Below are 18563 nucleotides of genomic sequence, written 5' to 3'. Positions count from 1 at the left end.
TCAGTACACAGTGGACATGGCCACTCTCACTAAGCTCAGCCTTTCTGCTTGGGTGCTTATGTGGGCAGAGAGGGAGAAAGCCCTTTCCAGAGTTCCCCAAGAGGACCAATCAGGTCTTCCAGAAAATTAATTGATCTGCTCTTACTAGATCATCTGCCTTACCTCCCTGGCTGCTGGTTCCCATGTTCAGGTTACCCAGAGCTCAGGCAGGGCAGCTGACACATCCCTCTGACACTGGGGAAGAAATCCAAGGCACATCTCCAATAAGACCTTCTCATCTGTCAGATATGCTTCCCTTGGGGTAAGTTACAAAGGGATGGGTATGTGCACACATGCTGTGTAACCCAGATATTTGCCTTAGATTTTAACTTGATAATTTGGAATTGCAGATCATAAATGTGCTGCAGTGATGAGCCAGAAAAAGCCTAGAAAATTCACGATGAAAAGGGGTATGAAACACATCAGACATGCTGCTACTTCTAACTTAATCTTTTTTTCATTTAAAGAAAAGATGAGTATTACCCACATGCACCCAGAGGTGCTGTGTGTCACAGCAAGATTCACTCTAAGGACCAGGGCATGTAGCATCCCTTGTTATGTGTTGGAAGGAAGTGGGGGCTGTGCCTAGTTCAGATTTTCATCTTCAGCAAGATGGTAAATCTTATATAAAACAAGTATGAATCAAAACAGAAGTGCCTGCCTGGCTGCTGGGAAGTGACGCCACCGTGACTCATGTCATTCTGTTTAAAACAATCCTCCCCCTCACCTTCTCCCCTCTCTAGTGATGTACCTTGGTGGCTTTTCAGCACACAGCACAGTGATACTTTCCCATCTCTTCTACCTTCTTACACCTCTTTTACACCACAGTGCTTTTCTCAGGTGGCCTCTCCTGTCACCAGGCTGTCCCAAAGCACTCTCGCAGATCACTCCAAGTACAACAAGCAGCTTTATTTTCCTGGCATTTTGTCCTTTATTATTTTTACACAACATAAAAATGATTGCAGGTTTTCTTTCACATTCACGAGATCTCCTGGAAATTATTGCCATTTCCCATACATATTACATATTAAAAAATAATGAAAAGATCAACAGATAGAGACACTCATTCTGAACTCCCTATGGACACAAAAGCCAATGAGAGCAAGACAGAAATTTTTTCTGGACAAAGGCTGACTAGAGGTGACCACACACACTAAGCGAGTCACGTAACACTGAAAAAGACCACTTGACCACATACAAATACACAAATGGGAACACTTGGGAAAGGATGGAGAAAAAGTTGTCTTGGAGCTGAAAGTTTGTCAGGTTTTTTGGTGTGAAGTCCAGCAGTTACAGTGTTTTACAGTGTTTTCTGATGGGATGTGGATGTGATGAGGATTGTGGACACATTCAAGTATTCTAGGGCTGTTCTTAAATAACAGATGGGAGGATAATAGCTCAGCAGGGTAGCTGATAGATGTTAAGTCCCTGCTTTACTTAAAAGCACATCCAGTACAAAGGCAAATACAGAAGTACAGGAAATGCCACACCTGAATGGACCCACTGGTCAGGGTTGGTATCTAGTTACACTGTGGACAATACCTGACACTTCAGAGGCTGGAGCAGAGAAGGGATTTTGACCTGGTTGTGCAACAGTGTCCTGGGAAAGGCACTCCCTCTCCCCACTCCAGCCCTTTGCTACCTGAAACATAACACAGGAGAGGGGAGGAGGAAAGCCAGAGAAAGATTTGGGCAAATATTCACTCCCACCACCTCTGGTTGCAAAGGTAGTGCTTTTTGTTTTGCTTGCTTCCCTGCTGCTGCTGTTTATTGCTTGAAACCTTAAATAAGGGTCTTTTCAAAAATAAGATTGGAAGGAGATGGGAACTGAGAACATACTAAATGGATTTCTCATCTTTCCCCAGGAATCTGTAAATACAGTAGTGGGTGCACGTTGTGTGGTTAAAACCCTAAAAAAAGCACTTTGTATTTTCTTTTAAAAAAGGACAATAAAAGTTCAGAAAACTTGCCATGCTTAGACCACTCGCATCTTACAGCATATGGGAAGTATGACCCATGACAACCACTCCATCTCAGAGTAAGTGGACCAAGTTTCTCTATTGCACATTCATGAAATGTTCTTGTTGGGGATCACAGTTTGGATCAGGACCACCCCAGCTCCGGGCTCCCCACGGTGTTCAGCAGGACGAAGATGCTGTCATTGGGCTGAGCTTCAGCTGGTGCACAGGAGAGTGGATGGGCACAGAACTCAACACTGAGGTAGGAAAGGCAAAGCACGAGCCCTCAAAGTTTTTACCTAAAGTCAGCTCCTCTGCAAAGAAGGACGCAGCTTCTGTTTTGCAGGAGGCGACGGGGGGGCTGGGGGTGGAAGACAAGATCTCTGACTCGTACTGTAGCAACTGGCCCATGAAACCAAAGTTTGGGGAGATGAGGCTGCGGCGCTGCTTGATGTAATCGAAGGCTTCGTCCAGGCGCAGCCTCTTGGTCTTGATGAGATAGGCCATGCAGATGGTGGGCGAGCGCGAGATCCCCGCCTCGCAGTGCACCAGGATCCTGCCGCCCGCCCGCCTGACCTGCTCTGGGGAAAAGCCAAGGCAGACATCAGCTGGTGTGGGGATGGAGAGCATGCTGTGACACACCCAGTGCTGGGGGCACAGCCACTCTGACAGCAGGGACAGGCACTAAGGGTGACACGGGCATTGAAAGACAAGAAGGACAAAAACCAGCTCGTGACAGACCTGAGCTTGGTTTCAGAATCTGTGGATCTTGATTTGGTTCTTTTTGCATTTTTTAAGAAAATCCATCCGTGTCTCCCTCCTTGTGCCTACTCCTCTTTTGGAACAACATGGTGATGATGCAGGCAATGCTGTACATGCATTTCTCTGCCTGCAGCTCAAAATGTTGTGTAAAGCTCAGCCTGACCAGCCCTCCCACCATCTGGTCACTCAAAAACTGCAGGGGCTCTCATCATTTTTGCTAGAAAATCAGTATTCTCCTTCAAAATCCTGACTCCCTGCTTGGCCAGTTGGCAGCAAACAGCAGTACCAGGAGGTACCCTTGGGTGGAGAGGCTGAGCTCAGTCCCTGGGGCCTCACCACAAAGCACACAAGCACTGGCAGGCAGTTGCTAATTACAGCCTGGTTAAAGGATGCTTGGCCTTAAGTCAGGATATAAATGGCTTATGCAAAGCACTCATTTTACACAACAGGAGCCACTGTGGTTACTCACACAACACAATGATTGTTATTAGATTAAAGAGAATGTGCTTAAAATAAGCCCTTTCCACACAAAAAAACTGTTCAAAAAATAGACTTTTCTCTGCTCTATTGCCTTGAGCAACATGTTCAAGCTCCAATTTATGGATAACTGTGAGTGTAGTGCTCAGGGAAGCACACAGAGCTGAGGAGGTTATCATTTGCCTGCCTCCAATTGTCTGCCAGGGGACTGCCACCACGACCAGGTATATTTAGCTACTGCACAAAATAAGAAAGACTTGGATTTGAGTCATCCCCAGCATCTACACCACACACCCAATTTTAAAAGAAAGTGAAAATTGAAGTCATCTTCAAAATCTGGGAAATTTCCAGGTGGCTCGATATCTACCAGAAAGGGTTGAGGATAGGACAGAAAGGTGACATAAATTATTATTTCCCTGAAAGGTGTGACATGTCCCTTGCACCTGGGAAGGACACAGAGAGCATCCTCAGCTCAGATTTTTGTAACTCTGCCTGAACTCTTGAAGGACTCAAACTCAGCTGAGCAATGAGCCCAGTGAGTCTGTAACTGTGTTTTATTCTCTTTCACTCTTGAATATTCCTTGAGAGCACCAATTTCAACATGATCTCCACACAGGCTTAGGATTTTCCACCCAACCAAACCATCTTGTGTTTCTCAGGGAGAATCCTCTCTCCTGCAGTCTCTGGCACAGTTCATGTTCACTCAGCCAAGGCAGGAAGATTTGAAACTGAATAGCACAAACTTTTCTAAAGGCTGCCTCCTTTGTTTGCATTGGTGTATTTGATTAAAGGGTGAGATACCAATATGATCAAAAGGAGGAATGGAAAGAGCTCTGTGATAAGGGGGAACAATGGATTTCTAAGACCCCACCTTTGGTATATCTCAACACAGTAAGGCAATGAGATGACTCTGCTTCACCTGGTTGTTACTGACTCTGACATGCAAGTCCAAGTAACTAGATGTTTTTTCCTTCACAAAATTCAGTAGATTTCAATGGGTATTTTATTTTAAAATTAAATTAGTTCTTAATTGATTTTACATTTTAAATTAGTTTAAAAAAACATGAAAATCTGAAAAATTTGTTCATTTGTACCTACCAATGAAGTCTATGGCTTCCTGGAAGTGAGAGCTGATGTCTGCTGTGTGACTGTCCTCCACTGGGATCCACTTGTAGCAATATTGGTCTTTGAAGGACTCTGAGCTTTTCCTGGAGACATTTAGCAGGGCTGTGATGTGCAGGTTGGCGAGAAACTCGCACTTGGAAGCATGGTAGGCACTACCAAGGTAGAGAAAAGGTAGGATTTCGACTGGGCCACCCTGGAAGAGAAGGAGCAGAAACATGTAATTCTTTTTTCAAAAATCCTGAGACCCGAGAGTGACCAAGGAGCCCATGGGGGTGCCTGCTCCCTTCCTCCCTCCGTGGCTTTTTTGGACCCCAGTGCTGCTGGCCACTGAATCAGTCCCATGGCAAAACCCACACAGGAAAAATGTTTTAATTTTTTTGTCCACATCTGCAAGGTGAAAAGTCAGACCCAAGCCACTGGTGTGGAGGATGTTTGTGGCTTTCTTTAAAGTGCTGCCCCTTGCAGTGCACACAAAGTTCTTTCATATGTGGTTGCCCATTCCCACTGAGGCTTTACTGAAATAGGGGCAAGGCAAGGCAGGGAGGAAGATGAGGACAGAGGAAGAGGCTGCTTTGGCTCAGCCAGGGTTTAGCCCCTCTGGTCACATCTCCAGAAGTGAAACAAAGCAAAAAAACTCTACACAGGCTCCCCACTGCCTTCACCCCACACCTCTCTGGAGCACAGCACCTGCTGCGTCACCCACCCCAAGACGTCATCTCAGTTCCTCTTTCCTCAGCACAAGCAAGGGCTGGATGACGAGACAGTGACAGAAAAGCCACTGTCTGACAGAGCTTTCTGAGCTGGCAGGTAACTTTCCATGATGCACAGGAGCTGCTGCCACCCCCCAGCTGCAAGAAACTGCCTTTCCACTGCCCCTGAACCGCCCACATGGTGGGTTCCCATGCATGGGGGACAGCTGGCAGCCAGCCAGGGTGGCAGGAGGATGCCTGGTGTGGGAGGCACCCCCAGGAGAGCAGAGAGGCATCACAGGGGGACTCCCCTGAGCAGCAGGAAATGCACGCCCTGGCGGAAGCGTCCCGACCGCAGGGTGACATCTCGGAGAGCACAGAGTCCCCAGGCTGGGTGGGCACACCATGACTTCCTCTGTGGAAACCCCATTTCCCAGCCCAATGGTGGGTCTTGCTGCTTAGAGACACTGGCCTTTTACCAGCCTCAAATTCCTCTTGGGATCTCACAGGAGTCATGGGCAAAATGTGCTCCTTTGTCTGCTGGGAAAGCGACACTCATGGCAGCCTCTCCCCTGCCCAGTCTCGGTCTCCTGTGGAGGTGTGAGCTGCTGACAGCTTATGCTGTCTGGGTGTGTGATAAGAGAGTTCATAAATACAGTTTTGGGGTGAGATACAGTGTTTCACCTCCTTCTGTCACCTAATTTTGAAGCCAGTCGTAGGTGATGCTAACCAGCAGTACACAAGGGCCACTAATTCAGCACACAGGCTGCCAGCCTAGGCTGTGACAACTTACTGACAGCCCACGGCAGCACCAGGGCCACCAACACCCTGCCAGTCTCCAACAGAGCCTGGTGGCAGCAGGGAGAAAGCCCAGGGGAGGGTCACCCACCAGAGCCATGACACACACCTGGTCGTACGCAGGTTTGTGGTTGGCACTCTGCTTCTCACAGTGGCTGGCGAGGTTTCTCTCTGCCTCCGTCCTCTCTGGGGAAATGAGTTTTCCGTTCACACAGCACTCAGGATATTGAGAGTTAAAGGTTTCATATCCCCCTGGGGAAACAATAAAAAGAAGAAGATATGAATATTTACCCTCCCAAGGTTTAATTCAAGTGACAGACAAATGAAGCTCCAGCTCCTGCAATGCAGTGGGGAAGCAGTGCCCAGCAATGAGCTCCAGAGGAGGGTCATGACAGATAGTGCTCCTCTGGGAAAATGGGCTTGCTTAAAAGACTTTGGGCACCCAAGGAAAACCTGATACCACTGACAATTATTAACCTGCCAAAACCCGGTGAATATATAAAGCTGTTAGCAAATGTAATTCTGTTAAGTCTAGTAACCATTAACTCCTAGTACAGTGGGGACTAAATTCCCTACCCATAGGTTTGATACATGGGCATTAATTCCAGTATTTGAGGCAGAGATTTCTGCACTCACTAGTCATCTTTTCTAAACTTGTCATTAATATATACACGGTGACAACACACAAAATATTTTATTTGCATTTTTAAATTGACATAAACACAAGAGGGGGATGCTTGTATCTGTCTCATTAATCACTACAATGCACGAGACAGTGAAGTAATGAAGATGGTCCCACTGAAACTAATCTATTAAATAACAGCTATAAAACTTAATGAAATCCTGTGACAGCATTTGACAACTGAATAGCCCCACATGAGCTATTCTGCACGGTTTAAGTACCGCGTTCATTTCATTCAGCGCGCTGCTAATGAAAAGGAATTAATCCTATTATTACATTGTTACTCAAAGTTTGTCGTCAGCTAAATTGTTGCTTGTTTCTAGGCTGGGAATATTCTGTCTGGAAGCACATCATCTCCAAAATGATTGTGGATAAATCAGGTAGCAGAAGCAGCCTGGAAACATCAGTGGTGTGCCACATGTCTGCCACCTGTGCTTTTTCAGAGCAGAAATGAATGGCTCATGAACAGCTACATTCAATAATCCCTCAGTGTGGCCCTCAAGTAAACAAGGCTTGGAAGGCAAAGGCTCCCGTTGTGATTCATTCACCTGCGACTGTTTCAGCCTGATAAGCTGTGTCAGTGTGGGTGCCGGGGTGCAAGGACGGATTTTGAAACAGGGGAAGTGCTGAAGATCAGAGCAGCCACAGGACTCCCACCAGCCTGGCTGCCAGGGCTGGGTGATACAGCCACCTCTGACAGTTCAGCCCCACAGTGCTGGTGTCTCATCTGTTTGCAATGTTAGAGCAGATGTGTGCTCGAATTCATGACATGCTACTGTCACCTACTCATTCCTGCCGTGGGGTCCTCGTGTTGCAAGCAGCCAGTGTGATCCAAAGCCCACTGAATGTGATGGAAGTCTGTTTTCCATGACAGAGGGCAGGAGAGCAGCTTTACAGTAAATGGGCACTCAGCACCTGCACTTTTCCTCCTACCCCAGCCACATTCTGCCAGCCCATCCCAGAGCTCACAGCATGAGGCAGTGGTCAAAGCAGTCAAGTGACCGTGGAGACCATGGTGCTGGTGGGAGGTGTTTGATAAAATGATATCCACACCAACTGGGTTGAAAAAATGATATCCCTAGCAACTCACAGTGTGAAATAACAACAAACACAAGAAGCTCTACAGAGTTCCCTGATCTCCAACTGCCCTTCATGGGGTGAACTTTTAAATCCTCTTGTTTTGCATAGCTGACCTTATCCTCCCCCAACCCCTCAGCCACTGCCATGACATAGGAAAAATATGTCCAGTTTATATAAATAGCCATGATCCCCATTTACACCCTTTGTTGTTGTTTTTACTCTTGAATGAACACAGATATCTGCTCGAGCCAAACAAGCATGCATGTCTCGTGTCTCTTGGGGCAGCTAACACATGCAGCTGCTGAATGGTTAATTACAAGCCTTGGGGATCAGGATATTTGCAGGCCATTCTTACAGTGAGTCATCTGCTCATCCCATCCTCCAGCAATCTCTTCTCTTCCCCCTCCCCACTCAACCTACCTTCCCTGAGGTCATTTCTGCAAATACTCAGTTGCTCATCATGGAGAGCTGAGCTGCACTTCCGTTTTAATCAATAAGTAATAGAATCGTTATCAGCACCAAGGGAGGATCCGTTATTTTATCTTTCTTTTTCCCTGACACACAACCACTCTCACCGAGCTGGGGCTGAGCTCACCCAGAGTGAAACTGCACCTACACAGATGAAAGATGTGACCCTGCAAGCCAGAAAGAAATGGAGGGAACAGGGCCTGGTATGTAATGACTCAGTTACAGCTGCTCTCTCTGGGACCAGATCCTCAGGATCTTGATGATCTGGTGGTCTTGATGACCTCCTTATATCTTAATGCCGTGAGACCCTCTTAGCACTTAAGTAGCCAATACCTCTTCCCAGCTCTCCATGTCTAAGGAGAATGGGAAAAAGAGGGGAAACCTCAAGAAGGATTTTTCCTGGTGGTTTTGGCGCCTATTATTTGCAAAGTCGGCAGCCAAATCTTGCAAAGGACCCTTTCTCCTGATCAGAACCCAGTGATCCAGGGTGATTTATATCCCCACTGTGCCAAGGATCTTCCCCCAGGCCACAACAGCTTCCTGGGGGTCTGTGGCCCCAGTGAATCACCAGTGCTGCCACTGAGTCATGGGCCTGAACCTGCAGCCCCAAGCACTTCCAGCAAAGCAAAAGGAAACTGCAGCAGGAAAAGCAGGAAACTTTCTCATACACTGAGAGGAAATGTCTTTAGCCTCAAATCGGCAGGCTTTCAAGATAAAGACACTTCACAACTCACAAGATGTACAAAGCAGAGTCTGGATAAAATGCCCACAGCCACAGTCCCCAGTTCAAAGTGTGGGGCTGGTACAGGAGGAAAGGACGATCGTATGGTGAAACAAGCAGTTTGAGAGTCAGCAGAGTTTAATTCGGTGCCCAGTTTACCACAGACTTCCCACCGTGACCCTGAAGATATTTCCTCATCTCTAGTTTAGTGTGGTCCCTAAGGATTTGAATGACACAGTGCCAGTATTTGTACCCTCCAGAAGCAGAATTTATGCTTTTGTGGTGACTGTCAGATCCAGCAAAGGCTGACAGTGACTGGACAGAACCAGGGTGGTGGCACACATCCCCCTATCTCGGTACCACGCAATGCACAGCCCGAAATTATCTGCCCCAGCAGGAGTTCGTTACAAAAGGCAAAAACTGGGTACACCAGGACAAAAACTAGTGATAAAAGGCTTATTAAAAGCGAATTAACTCTGGCTCATTAGAACACAGAGGCAGGCTTTATTCAAGAAACATCGCCTTGTTTTCCCCTCCCTTTCATGGCCTCACGGTATGGCAAGGGGTTTTAGGGAACTCCTGTCTCGGCGTGGAGCCGCCGCGTGTGCGGGGCTTCGGGCGGGAGCGATGGGAGCTGGGCTGAGCACACCGAGAGGGCAGAAGGACAAAGGCGCTGCCAGCAGTGGCGGGGGGAGGCAGAGGCGAGAGGACAGGCAAAGGGCGGGCTGCTATGCTCGCTGTGCTATTTATCGTTTTATTAGCCCGGGTTACACGGGAGGAAAACAAAGAACCGCAATCGAAGGGCTGTGATACACGTGAGGGGAGGAGGTATTTCTGCCCCCGACGAGCCCTGGAGTTTCGACTCTAGGTTTCCCATGCCAGCGTCCATGTGCTCGACGGAGCGAAACCTCTCCGCCCTCGGTGGAGTGTGGGCATCGATCTCAGAGTTTGGTGCGCCCGACACGGGTGTCCCTGTGTCACCGGGCGGAGAGCGAGTAGCGGTGGCCTCGTCTCTCCTCGTATCCGCAGGGCTGATTTTGTTTCCCAAGCAGCGCCGATATCTCTCCCCCTTTAATAATCTACAACTTTTACTGTTCTTTACTGATATTCTGGGCTTTCCCCTCAGCCTCTTAAACGCGTGGTGGGGGTGAGCGGAAAGGCATTTCGGCTCAGCCCGCAGAGTCTATCCGGGATTTATTTCCAGTAGGTGGAAAAGAAACAAAATCCCGGTGTTACCTCCCTGCCCTCCACCAATAATCAGGTTCACTGCAGGGCGAAGGAGAGGGAACGGGAGCGCCTCGGGGCCGCCGCCAACCAAGGCAGCTTTGAGGGTCGATCCCGCCGCTGTCCCCCATCCCCCGTCCCTCGGGTCCCCGCGATCCCTCTCACCTTTCAGGAAGCAGACCCTGGCCCCGGCCTCCGGCAGGCTGGAGAGCAGGGCGTTGAGGACGATCTGGGCTGTGCTGTCCTTCTTCAGTTTCTGCCAGTGGCCCGTGTCCTGGTCCAGCACCACCACGGCCGCCAGGCGGGCGGGCCCCGCCGCCCCCTCGCCGGCCAGCAGCAGCCGCGCTCGGGCGGCCGCGTCGGGCACCACGAAGTGCAGCGGCACGGCCCCGCCGCGGGCCCGCCGCATCACCACCGAGTTGAGGTTGACGTTGAGCGAGCCGCGGAGGCAGGAGGCCGAGTAGGACAGGTAGGGCCGGCAGTCCAGCACCAGGCAGCGGGAGGGCTCCTTCCGCAGCAGCTTCCGCAGCTGCCGGCAGTCGAGGGACGTGACTTTCATGCCGGACGAGGGTCGCGCCCCGCCGCAGCCGGGGCAGGAGCGGAGAAAGCGGCGGGAGAGTGCCCGGCGCTAGCGCGGAGCCGGCGGCGATGGGACGGGACGGGAGGGACGGAGGCACCGCGCCGAGCCCGGGCAGGGAATCCCGGCCGGCGCCGCCGGGCATTTATATGAATGGGAGGCCGGGCCGTGACGACACTGCCCAAATAAGGGGAGTGACGCGCCCGCCTCCCAAACATGGACATCCCCCGCCCCGCGCGCCGCCCCCTGGCGGGGATCCCCTCCCTCCCTACCGGCGGTAGGTCAGCATCCGAGGCAGAGGAAGCTGAAAAACGCTGCAAAAATTCTCCACTCATCGGCTAAGGCTCATCCCGACATCACCCCCGCCCCCTCCCCAGCGCGTCAGGAGAGCAGGGAAGCGTGCCGGGGTGGTGGAGGGGAAGGGAGGAAGGAAGGAAGGCAGGCAGGCCAGCGCTGGGGCAGCCTTCTCGCACCAGGTTGTGAATGGAGTTTCAGTTCCCTTTATTCCTCCCTCTCTGTGTATCCTCACCCCCAGAAAGGCCTGAGCCCAGGCAGGCCTGAGTGGAGAGCTCTGCTGCTCGCGGGATGGGAGTTGCCATCTCCTACATCCCTTAGGGAAGTGTTGGGTCCCCCGATTAGGACACGGTTTGCATTAAAGCAGCTTTGGCAACTGAGTGATCAGCGAGAACTGCCCAGGGAACAACCCCGAGGATGCCCTTACTTAGCCCAAGGTTTACAGCCTAAGGAACAAACAAAGAGTAACGGACTGGGATACAGTAAGGTGTGCCATTTCTGCAAAATTAGAGAATGCTCTAAAGCAATGGGGACAATGGATGAGAGGGCCACCTTCAACATGAAAATTGCTGGTATGGCTGTTTGAAGGGAGGGTTCCTTTCCCTGTGGCTTCCAGACTGTGTCTCAAGGACTTGCAAGACTTACACCACAGATCGCTGTCTGTGCCTGAGTCCAGAAGTCATGACACTAAGATACACAGGAATTAGGAAATTTGGCACTTGCCCTTTCGTTGTAGATAGTTTTGTAAAGAGACCAAAACGATGAGTGGAAATTCCTAGAAGTTAAGCAAAAGGATGAACTCCAGTCAAGCTCATTACAGCCCGGGCAGATGACAGTGGATCTATCTAAGAGCAGGGTGTCATTTATTCTGATGGTGCCCTGAAAGAATGCTCACCTCAACAGCAGGCAGGAAGTGCCATCCCTGCCTCAAATTGCCTGCAGCTGAAACAGAAGCGTGAAAGACACTGTGCAAAGAAAACTAAGAAAAAGTGCAAGCTGATTGAAAGAATGGCAACTACTGGTTTTGAAGCAACTCCTCTTCCTCTTTCAATCCCCTTACAGTCCTCCCATCTGGCTCCTTCTAACCTGACCCCCCCCCACTCCCCCTCTCTGAGTCAGCCAGGGTATGAGATAGACTAAAAATAGAAGAAGCTTGTGGGTAGGGGCAGATGTTCGCAGCACATCTCAGCGTGGGTGTTGTCTTCACCTGGCCACTGCCATCACTGCAGCCTGGCTCCTTCCTTTTCCCTGCACCCACCCTGGGGGGCAGCTGGCCATTCATTATCAGAGCCACATGGCTGGGTAAGACCCACGTGCCAGCATGGTTCCTGTCAGAACTGGATCACCACATCTGTGCCAAAAACCTTCACAAGGACTAGATGAGAAATCTGGCATAGGCAGGGGTGCTGTGACCTAGTCCCTAGCTCACACAGGAAACCTCCACACCACCTGAACTCAACCTGCCTTTTCTGCCTCTCAGCCCCGGCTCCAGGGGCCACCTCTTCCTCTCTGAGGAGCAGCCTGCTTCCCTTGGGACTCAGACCCCAGCTCAGCTGGCAAGCTGGTCCCAGTGGGGCATAGGGAGGGGAAGAGGTGCTGTGAGCAGATGCTGGTGTGCTCCTCCCTCCCGAGAGGAAGGAGGGGGCCAGCACAGTCACAGTATCATTTCCTCTCAGGAAACCCAACTGAAATGTGGAGGGGTGAGAAAGAGAGCTTTGTCTCCTTCCACACTCCTGCCTGAAGTGATACCTCTGAAGCCGGGGCAAATTACAGCCCAGAAAATCAATTCTCTGGGGAGTACCTGAAGTTTGGCCCGTGTGGCAGGGTGTATATCACCAGACCTGACCTGCAGCTGACCTTCCTCCTTTTACACGCCTAATGCTGAGCATCCAAACAACTGCCTTTCAGTAGATTACAGCTCTGCTTTTGTTTCTTAATGGAGTGAGTCATGACCACCTTTTTATTAGGAGAAAATAACAAGGCTAACAACAGCAGTACTAATGCTTCCTTCGCTGCAGGGTGCTGGATGCAGTGTCCCTGACTTCTCTGCCCACCAGCAAAATGTCTCAGTTGTACTTGGAAACAGATGAGCAATCGGGGCTGATGCTCTCAGGGCTGTGGGATGGACATGGATACTCTTTCCTGCTGGAGCAGCTCCTTCCTTTTTCGGCTGCTCCCAGCCAGAAGAAAGAAAGGGCCACGATTCCTGTAAATGGAAGGGGTTGAGTAAATCAAACCACTCTCCGCTTTAGGTAGGAAACTCCCCTCCTCCCTGCAGCATTTTACATCATTCCCACTTAGGTTCTGCTGCATCTCTCTGCTCCTCCTCCCGCTTCCCCCGATAATCTCCCAGACTCTTTCGGCCTTTGTCCTGGGCTTTTATCTGGACTTTCAGATCAGCTGGTCCTTTCCTTTTCTTCCAGGCTGTGTTTCCCCTAACCTAGCTCATTCTTCCCTTCTCCCCTCCCCACCTCCTCTGGGCTCTTTGTTTCTGCCTGTTCTCAGTGCTGCGAAGGGAAACTTTCTCACTGCAGCTGGGGAGTGGCCACCCCATCTCCCGAGGGGTGCAGCTGGACCTCCACTCCAGGGAACAGCATCCAGCAGGTATTGCCCAAGAGTAAAATCCTGCCTTTTGGAGAGAATAAAACTCAAAACCAGCTTGAAAGTGAGGCTTACATTTATTCATTATGAATAAATGAATACCATATCTTGAGAAGCAGAAGACACAGGCTCGACCAAGTTTCTAAGGTTTGACTTTCCTCAGCTGAGACATGGGATGCCCTGTCCTGGACGTTACAAATGTGCTTGTTGCTCCAAAGAGTTAAGACCAAACCTCAGCAAGATCAAAGGTGAGAGTAAGCCAGCGAGCTCCTGGAAAGGAGCCTTAGGAAAAGGCAGACCAAAGATCATACAGGTGATAGGTCAGGGAGCTGATATAGAGAGTAACCTGGATGCCATGGAGTCCTAGTCTGGGGCTTGAGCTGCATCATATCCCTGCTGAGGAGCAACCCTGAGCCCATATCCTCCTGTTGGTTGTGAAATGCAAGAAATTCCTCAGATGAATGAAGAGCATAGCACAAGGCAGCAGAGAAGATGGGTTGGCATTTCTTTAATGTTATTAAGTTTTCTATATCATCAGATTCTAATTTTGGAATGGCTGATGTCAGAACACAGGACAAGCAGTGAGATAGGTTTGTGTCAGTAAATGGAAAGCCACAAGACACTTAAATTTATACTCAGGGCTAAGATCAGCAGTGACAATAGGAGATTGTCAGACTGAGACCTCACTGGTGTCATGACTTGGTCACTCATGAGATGAAGTCTAGGATCTAAGAACGAATCATGATCATTCATCTTGTTATGAATTTCTCTCAGTCTCAACAGAACACCTGTTGCCAAAAGCTGACTCCACAGGGTGAAAAGCACTGTCAGACACAGACAGGAGTTGCCTGCACTCGGCGTTCTAAAAATCAGGCTGAAAGGGAATCTCAGGCTTAGTCTGAATTTTACCTGACTCATGCCTATGTGACTGTGACTGCACTGACTGCTGTAAGCTGCTGTCAACAGCTACAGTCAGGAGTGAAAGAGGAATCAACCAAACCTCCTGCCACCTTTTGGAAGCCTCTGTTCTTTCTGTTCCACTAGCTGGTGGTTTAACCCTGCATACAGATGGAAGAAAATTTTTAAAACAGACAATCCATTGCTCTGCACAATCAAGTCTCAATTTTTCTGCTTGCCTGATACAGCCCACAGCATTGTGAGCCATATTGATAGAATACTTGCCAGACCCATGAATGTAAAGGACCCATCTTTCCATTTTCAACCACTTACTATCCCTGGGGTAGCTGCAGTAATTGCTTACATGGGAAAATGATTTCTGTAGTTAGCTGCCTTTAATATCAGACAAAGCCCTTTTGTTCTTTTATCAACTTGCCTGTTCTCATTTGTTCTTTTCTCTTCCTGCCACTGCTTCCCCACATGCATTTCTTGCCTTCTCATCCTGTCTCTTCCCTTTTCCTGGATGTATTTCCCAGGAACCTGCTCCTATTCTGCATTGGCAGATCTCCCAGCACTAACAAAGCTATCACCAGCCTGGCTGGGCTTTCACTTACATCTCCCAGCTATTCACGCCTCTCTGTAACCAACTAACCTGTCATACTGCAAGTCCTTGTGTGTGCTTATTGCTTCTTTAGACTGCTGTGAGACACCAAGTGACATAAAATATTCCTACATATGCTGATTAATTGGCTATTGGGACAAGCATATCTTGAAGGAATGTTGTATACTTCAGTCCAGATCTTTTGGAAGCAAATCTTATCGTTGCTGAATCTGATTCCCTCTGCCTTGGTCTTTCTGACTGACTCATTCCTTAAGCACCAGGTTGTTGCCTAGAGGCTATAATCACATAAGTATAATCCACTGCACAGTGTGTGTTACTATGCCCACTCCACTGAGAATGAGTACAGCTCCTGGGTACACAAATGACTTTTTAAGCTCAAAATGGAACAGCTCATGCTTTTAGCTGAGAATGTTTTGGAGCCATTTCAGTAGGCTACACAGATATAAGCAAACAAACACATTCAGCAAAACCCCATATGCCTTTTACCTATAGCACTGCCAGTGACAAGAAAAATTCCCACCCACAGCCCCTGACTGTTTTCAGGGATCCCCAGGCATGACAGAGTCAGGACAGGGCAGCCAGTGGGTCATGGTGCAGACTACAAACCACCTCACTTACTCCTGCACAGGCATGGCATTGCACACCCTGTGCCTGAAAAGCTCTTTATCCCACCTTTGCAAACAGAGAACAGACAAAAAGTAGATCTTGGCTTTGGTCTGCCCTCTGGACATCAGCCTAGATAGTGTTTCTGGGTGCTGTTTGGGCCTGCTCAGGGTGTCTAGAAGGCAGCTGTGGGGAAAGAGGAAGCAGCTGGAGCCAGTGGGCTGGGGGAGGCTGGGGTCACCTGGAGCTGTGGAGGGGAAGCAGATAAAGCAGAGCTTGCTTTTCCCAGCAGTATCACAGGTAATGGGCTTACAGGGAAGCCAGCACAGTGCTGGAGGAGCAGGGAAACTGAGTGCTGGTGCTGGGGTCACTCCCTGCAGCTGTGGCTCTCCATGGCTGAGGGCTCCAGGGACAGGCTCAACAAAACCCTGTCCAGAAAATCTTACACAGAATTGATCCTGCCTCGGGGTACAGGTGGGCTGGATGACCTTTCAAGGAATCTTCCTACAAATCCCTCTTTTACAGGATTATGTGTGTCACATTTAGGCACACCTGCCTGTGATTTGGTAACTGTCTTAAAATTAAATGGCAAAGTAACCTGAATTAACAACTTGATAAATTTATCTCTTTTTGCTGAGTGTCCTCTCTGCTCAAGTATTGTCTCCATCCCCTGACACTGAATCATCCAGGAAACAAAAAAATAATTTGAATGAAATAACTTTTTCCCAAAATAAACCCAGTGAAATAAACTTGTAAAGAGAGGAAATAATTTATGTCTTTTATGTTCCTTTCTCCTAGGTTTCTACTTACTTAACCCCATTTAAACTTTGTATCAGCTTATTACATCCGGAGAAAGTACACTACAGCTTATTAAAATTTAAAGCTGTTACTCCAAGGGAAAACACTGAAAGCTCTTTTATGGATTAGCCAAGCTGGCAGGATGTGGCTTCAACTTTGTATCCTTTTGATGGCATAGCTCACTTGAACATCTTTATAAAATAAACCTCCTCCATCACTTTGGGCCCATTATAGTTTTCTTTGCACCAAAGTGTTTTGTGCAAGTAGAACTACATTCCACACCTGTATTTCACAGGCAGAGTGAGAGGGTATCCTATTTAAGGCAAGGTAAAATGGAAGTAAATACCAGCAACAAAGGTCTTCATTTAAAACCAGAGTTGAAAATAATAGATAATACCTGCCATGTTTTGTTCACCTCTGTCCTGTAGGAAGAGCAGGATCTGAGACCAGCAGGATGTGAGCAATAATTTGTGTTGGTATTATCAAACACACAGTTGTACCACTGCAGCACCTTGGTTTCTTTGAAGTCAACTTTGTATTGGAAACTGCCTTGCCAATACAATGCTGCTGTTTCTAATATGAGCCTTCACCACAGTTTCCTACTGACAGAAAAGAGCCTGTGGGTGACACAGCTGATTTCCTCTGCAGCAATGGCAAACGGCTCTCTGCACAGGAGCTCTTGCACCACAAACTGCCCTGCCCATCAAACTGGGGTGCAAACTGCACCCCAGCAGCAGGGCTTGGGTCCTCATCTTCAAGACCACTTAATCTCATTTCCTATTAGTTCCTCCCTGAAGCTTGAGTGTCTAGAAGAGGCCAGTGTATCAAATTTAAATGGAGGATTTCCAGGTTTATTAAGAGCCTCTTTTTATTAAAGGGGGAAAAAAAAAAAGTCAAAAAAAAAAGAAAAGAAAGAAAAGGAAAAAAGTTAAGCCCTTCCCATTGTCCTTCTAAGGTTTCTCCTGGGAAAGGTTTCTCCTTCTGACAGAGACTGCTCACAGTGAAGGATCTCTAGGGCTACCTTATAGCATACAGCTAGCAGAGAGTCCTATCTTCAATCCTGAGAAAGGAAATAACAGCCAGTCCTTCAGAGCATGAGGAAATGCTCCCCCTATAAACTGTCACTTGCCCCATTTCCTTTTGCACCCAGCAGATTCAGCTTTGTTTTCCTTTGCCAAGATATCAGCAGAAAGGTCCCAGCAGAGCCAGTGGTTGCCATGCTGGAGGGGTTGGACCATCCATCACTATCCCTAACTCCAGCTCTGGGATGAGGATTGTAACCTCTGCCTGAAGATGAGCACAAAGCCATCACATTTCATAGCACTACAGCTGTTTGCTGCCTGACTGTGAGCTGAAGGTCCCATGAAACGTGGCTTTGGGGCTGCAAGCTTTGGCAGTCTTTATTATTCATGAACTGTGAACAGGGACTCCAGTCACTCAGCATATCTTGCTGCTCTCTGCCCACATGCAGGAAAATCTAGAAATCCAGGGATAGAAAATGTGCCTCAGTGCAAACTCACCATCCCATCAGCACACAATGAAGAGGGCATTCAGGCTGCTCTGGAAGCATCTGTGTAGGCAGAAGTTGACTCACAGGGAAAAAAAAGTGGGAAGAGAGCAGGGCTGAGCTGGGAAACAATTTGTCACTTGCCAGAACATTTGTCCAGCATTGCTTACAGTGATACTGGAAGTCCAGTTTAGGAGTGGGTGGCAAAGTGAGCCTCCATGGCAGTTGCTCATCCCTCTTCCCACCAACCTCCTCCCCCAGGAACGTGGCACAGACATGAATGTTCTTTTCCTGTACCCTGTGATCTCTCAGGAGTCCATTAAGAGGTAGTGCTCTGGGAAGCAGTGGTGTGGATTAAGGGGCAGTGTCCTAGATGGGAAGGCTGGTTACTGGGACCACCAAGACCTCAGCAGTGCTGCTTTGGAAATAGGGACATCTGACACAGCTTCCACTGGCTGAATCACTGACAGTTTCCGTTGTTTACAACACAACTTTTCTCTTCCAGAAAGGTGAAAAATATATATTTGGACTGATTTGGAAAGATCTTGGGCACCTGAACCCAAGGGGCTTAAAGATAAAAAACCCAGGTTTTCCTTTAGAAACCTTTCCACCGCAGGAGGTCAGTCCTAGAGAAACTGTTC

General features: G+C 48.8%; 1 protein-coding gene across 1 annotated transcript; it reads right to left on the bottom strand.

Moving 5' to 3' along the window:
• Positions 1-928: 928 nt before the first annotated feature.
• Positions 929-10723, bottom strand: DUSP5 (dual specificity phosphatase 5). The gene is made up of 4 exons (XM_079313292.1): positions 10189-10723; positions 5958-6100; positions 4335-4554; positions 929-2578 (listed from the first exon to the last, which is right to left on the bottom strand). The coding sequence occupies exons 1-4, from the start codon at positions 10580-10582 to the stop codon at positions 2178-2180; spliced, it is 1158 nt and encodes a 385-aa protein (XP_079169418.1). The 5' UTR covers positions 10583-10723; the 3' UTR covers positions 929-2177.
• Between the last annotated feature and the right edge of the window lie 7840 nt (positions 10724-18563).

The sequence above is a fragment of the Erithacus rubecula genome (genome assembly GCF_903797595.1).
Source record: "Erithacus rubecula genome assembly, chromosome: 9".
Classification (NCBI taxonomy): domain Eukaryota; kingdom Metazoa; phylum Chordata; class Aves; order Passeriformes; family Muscicapidae; genus Erithacus; species Erithacus rubecula.
This window is presented reverse-complemented; position numbering and strand designations above follow the sequence as displayed.

Excerpts from the sequence above, each read along its gene's own strand:
- DUSP5 (XM_079313292.1), bottom strand. The coding sequence starts at position 10,582 with ATGAAAGTCACGTCCCTCGACTGCCGGCAGCTGCGGAAGCTGCTGCGG. Across the intron at positions 6,101-10,188 it reads CAGGGTCTGCTTCCTGAAAG|GGGGATATGAAACCTTTAAC; the intron begins GTGAGAGGGATC and ends TTGTTTCCCCAG. Across the intron at positions 2,579-4,334 it reads GGAAGCCATAGACTTCATTG|AGCAGGTCAGGCGGGCGGGC; the intron begins GTAGGTACAAAT and ends GCTTTTCCCCAG.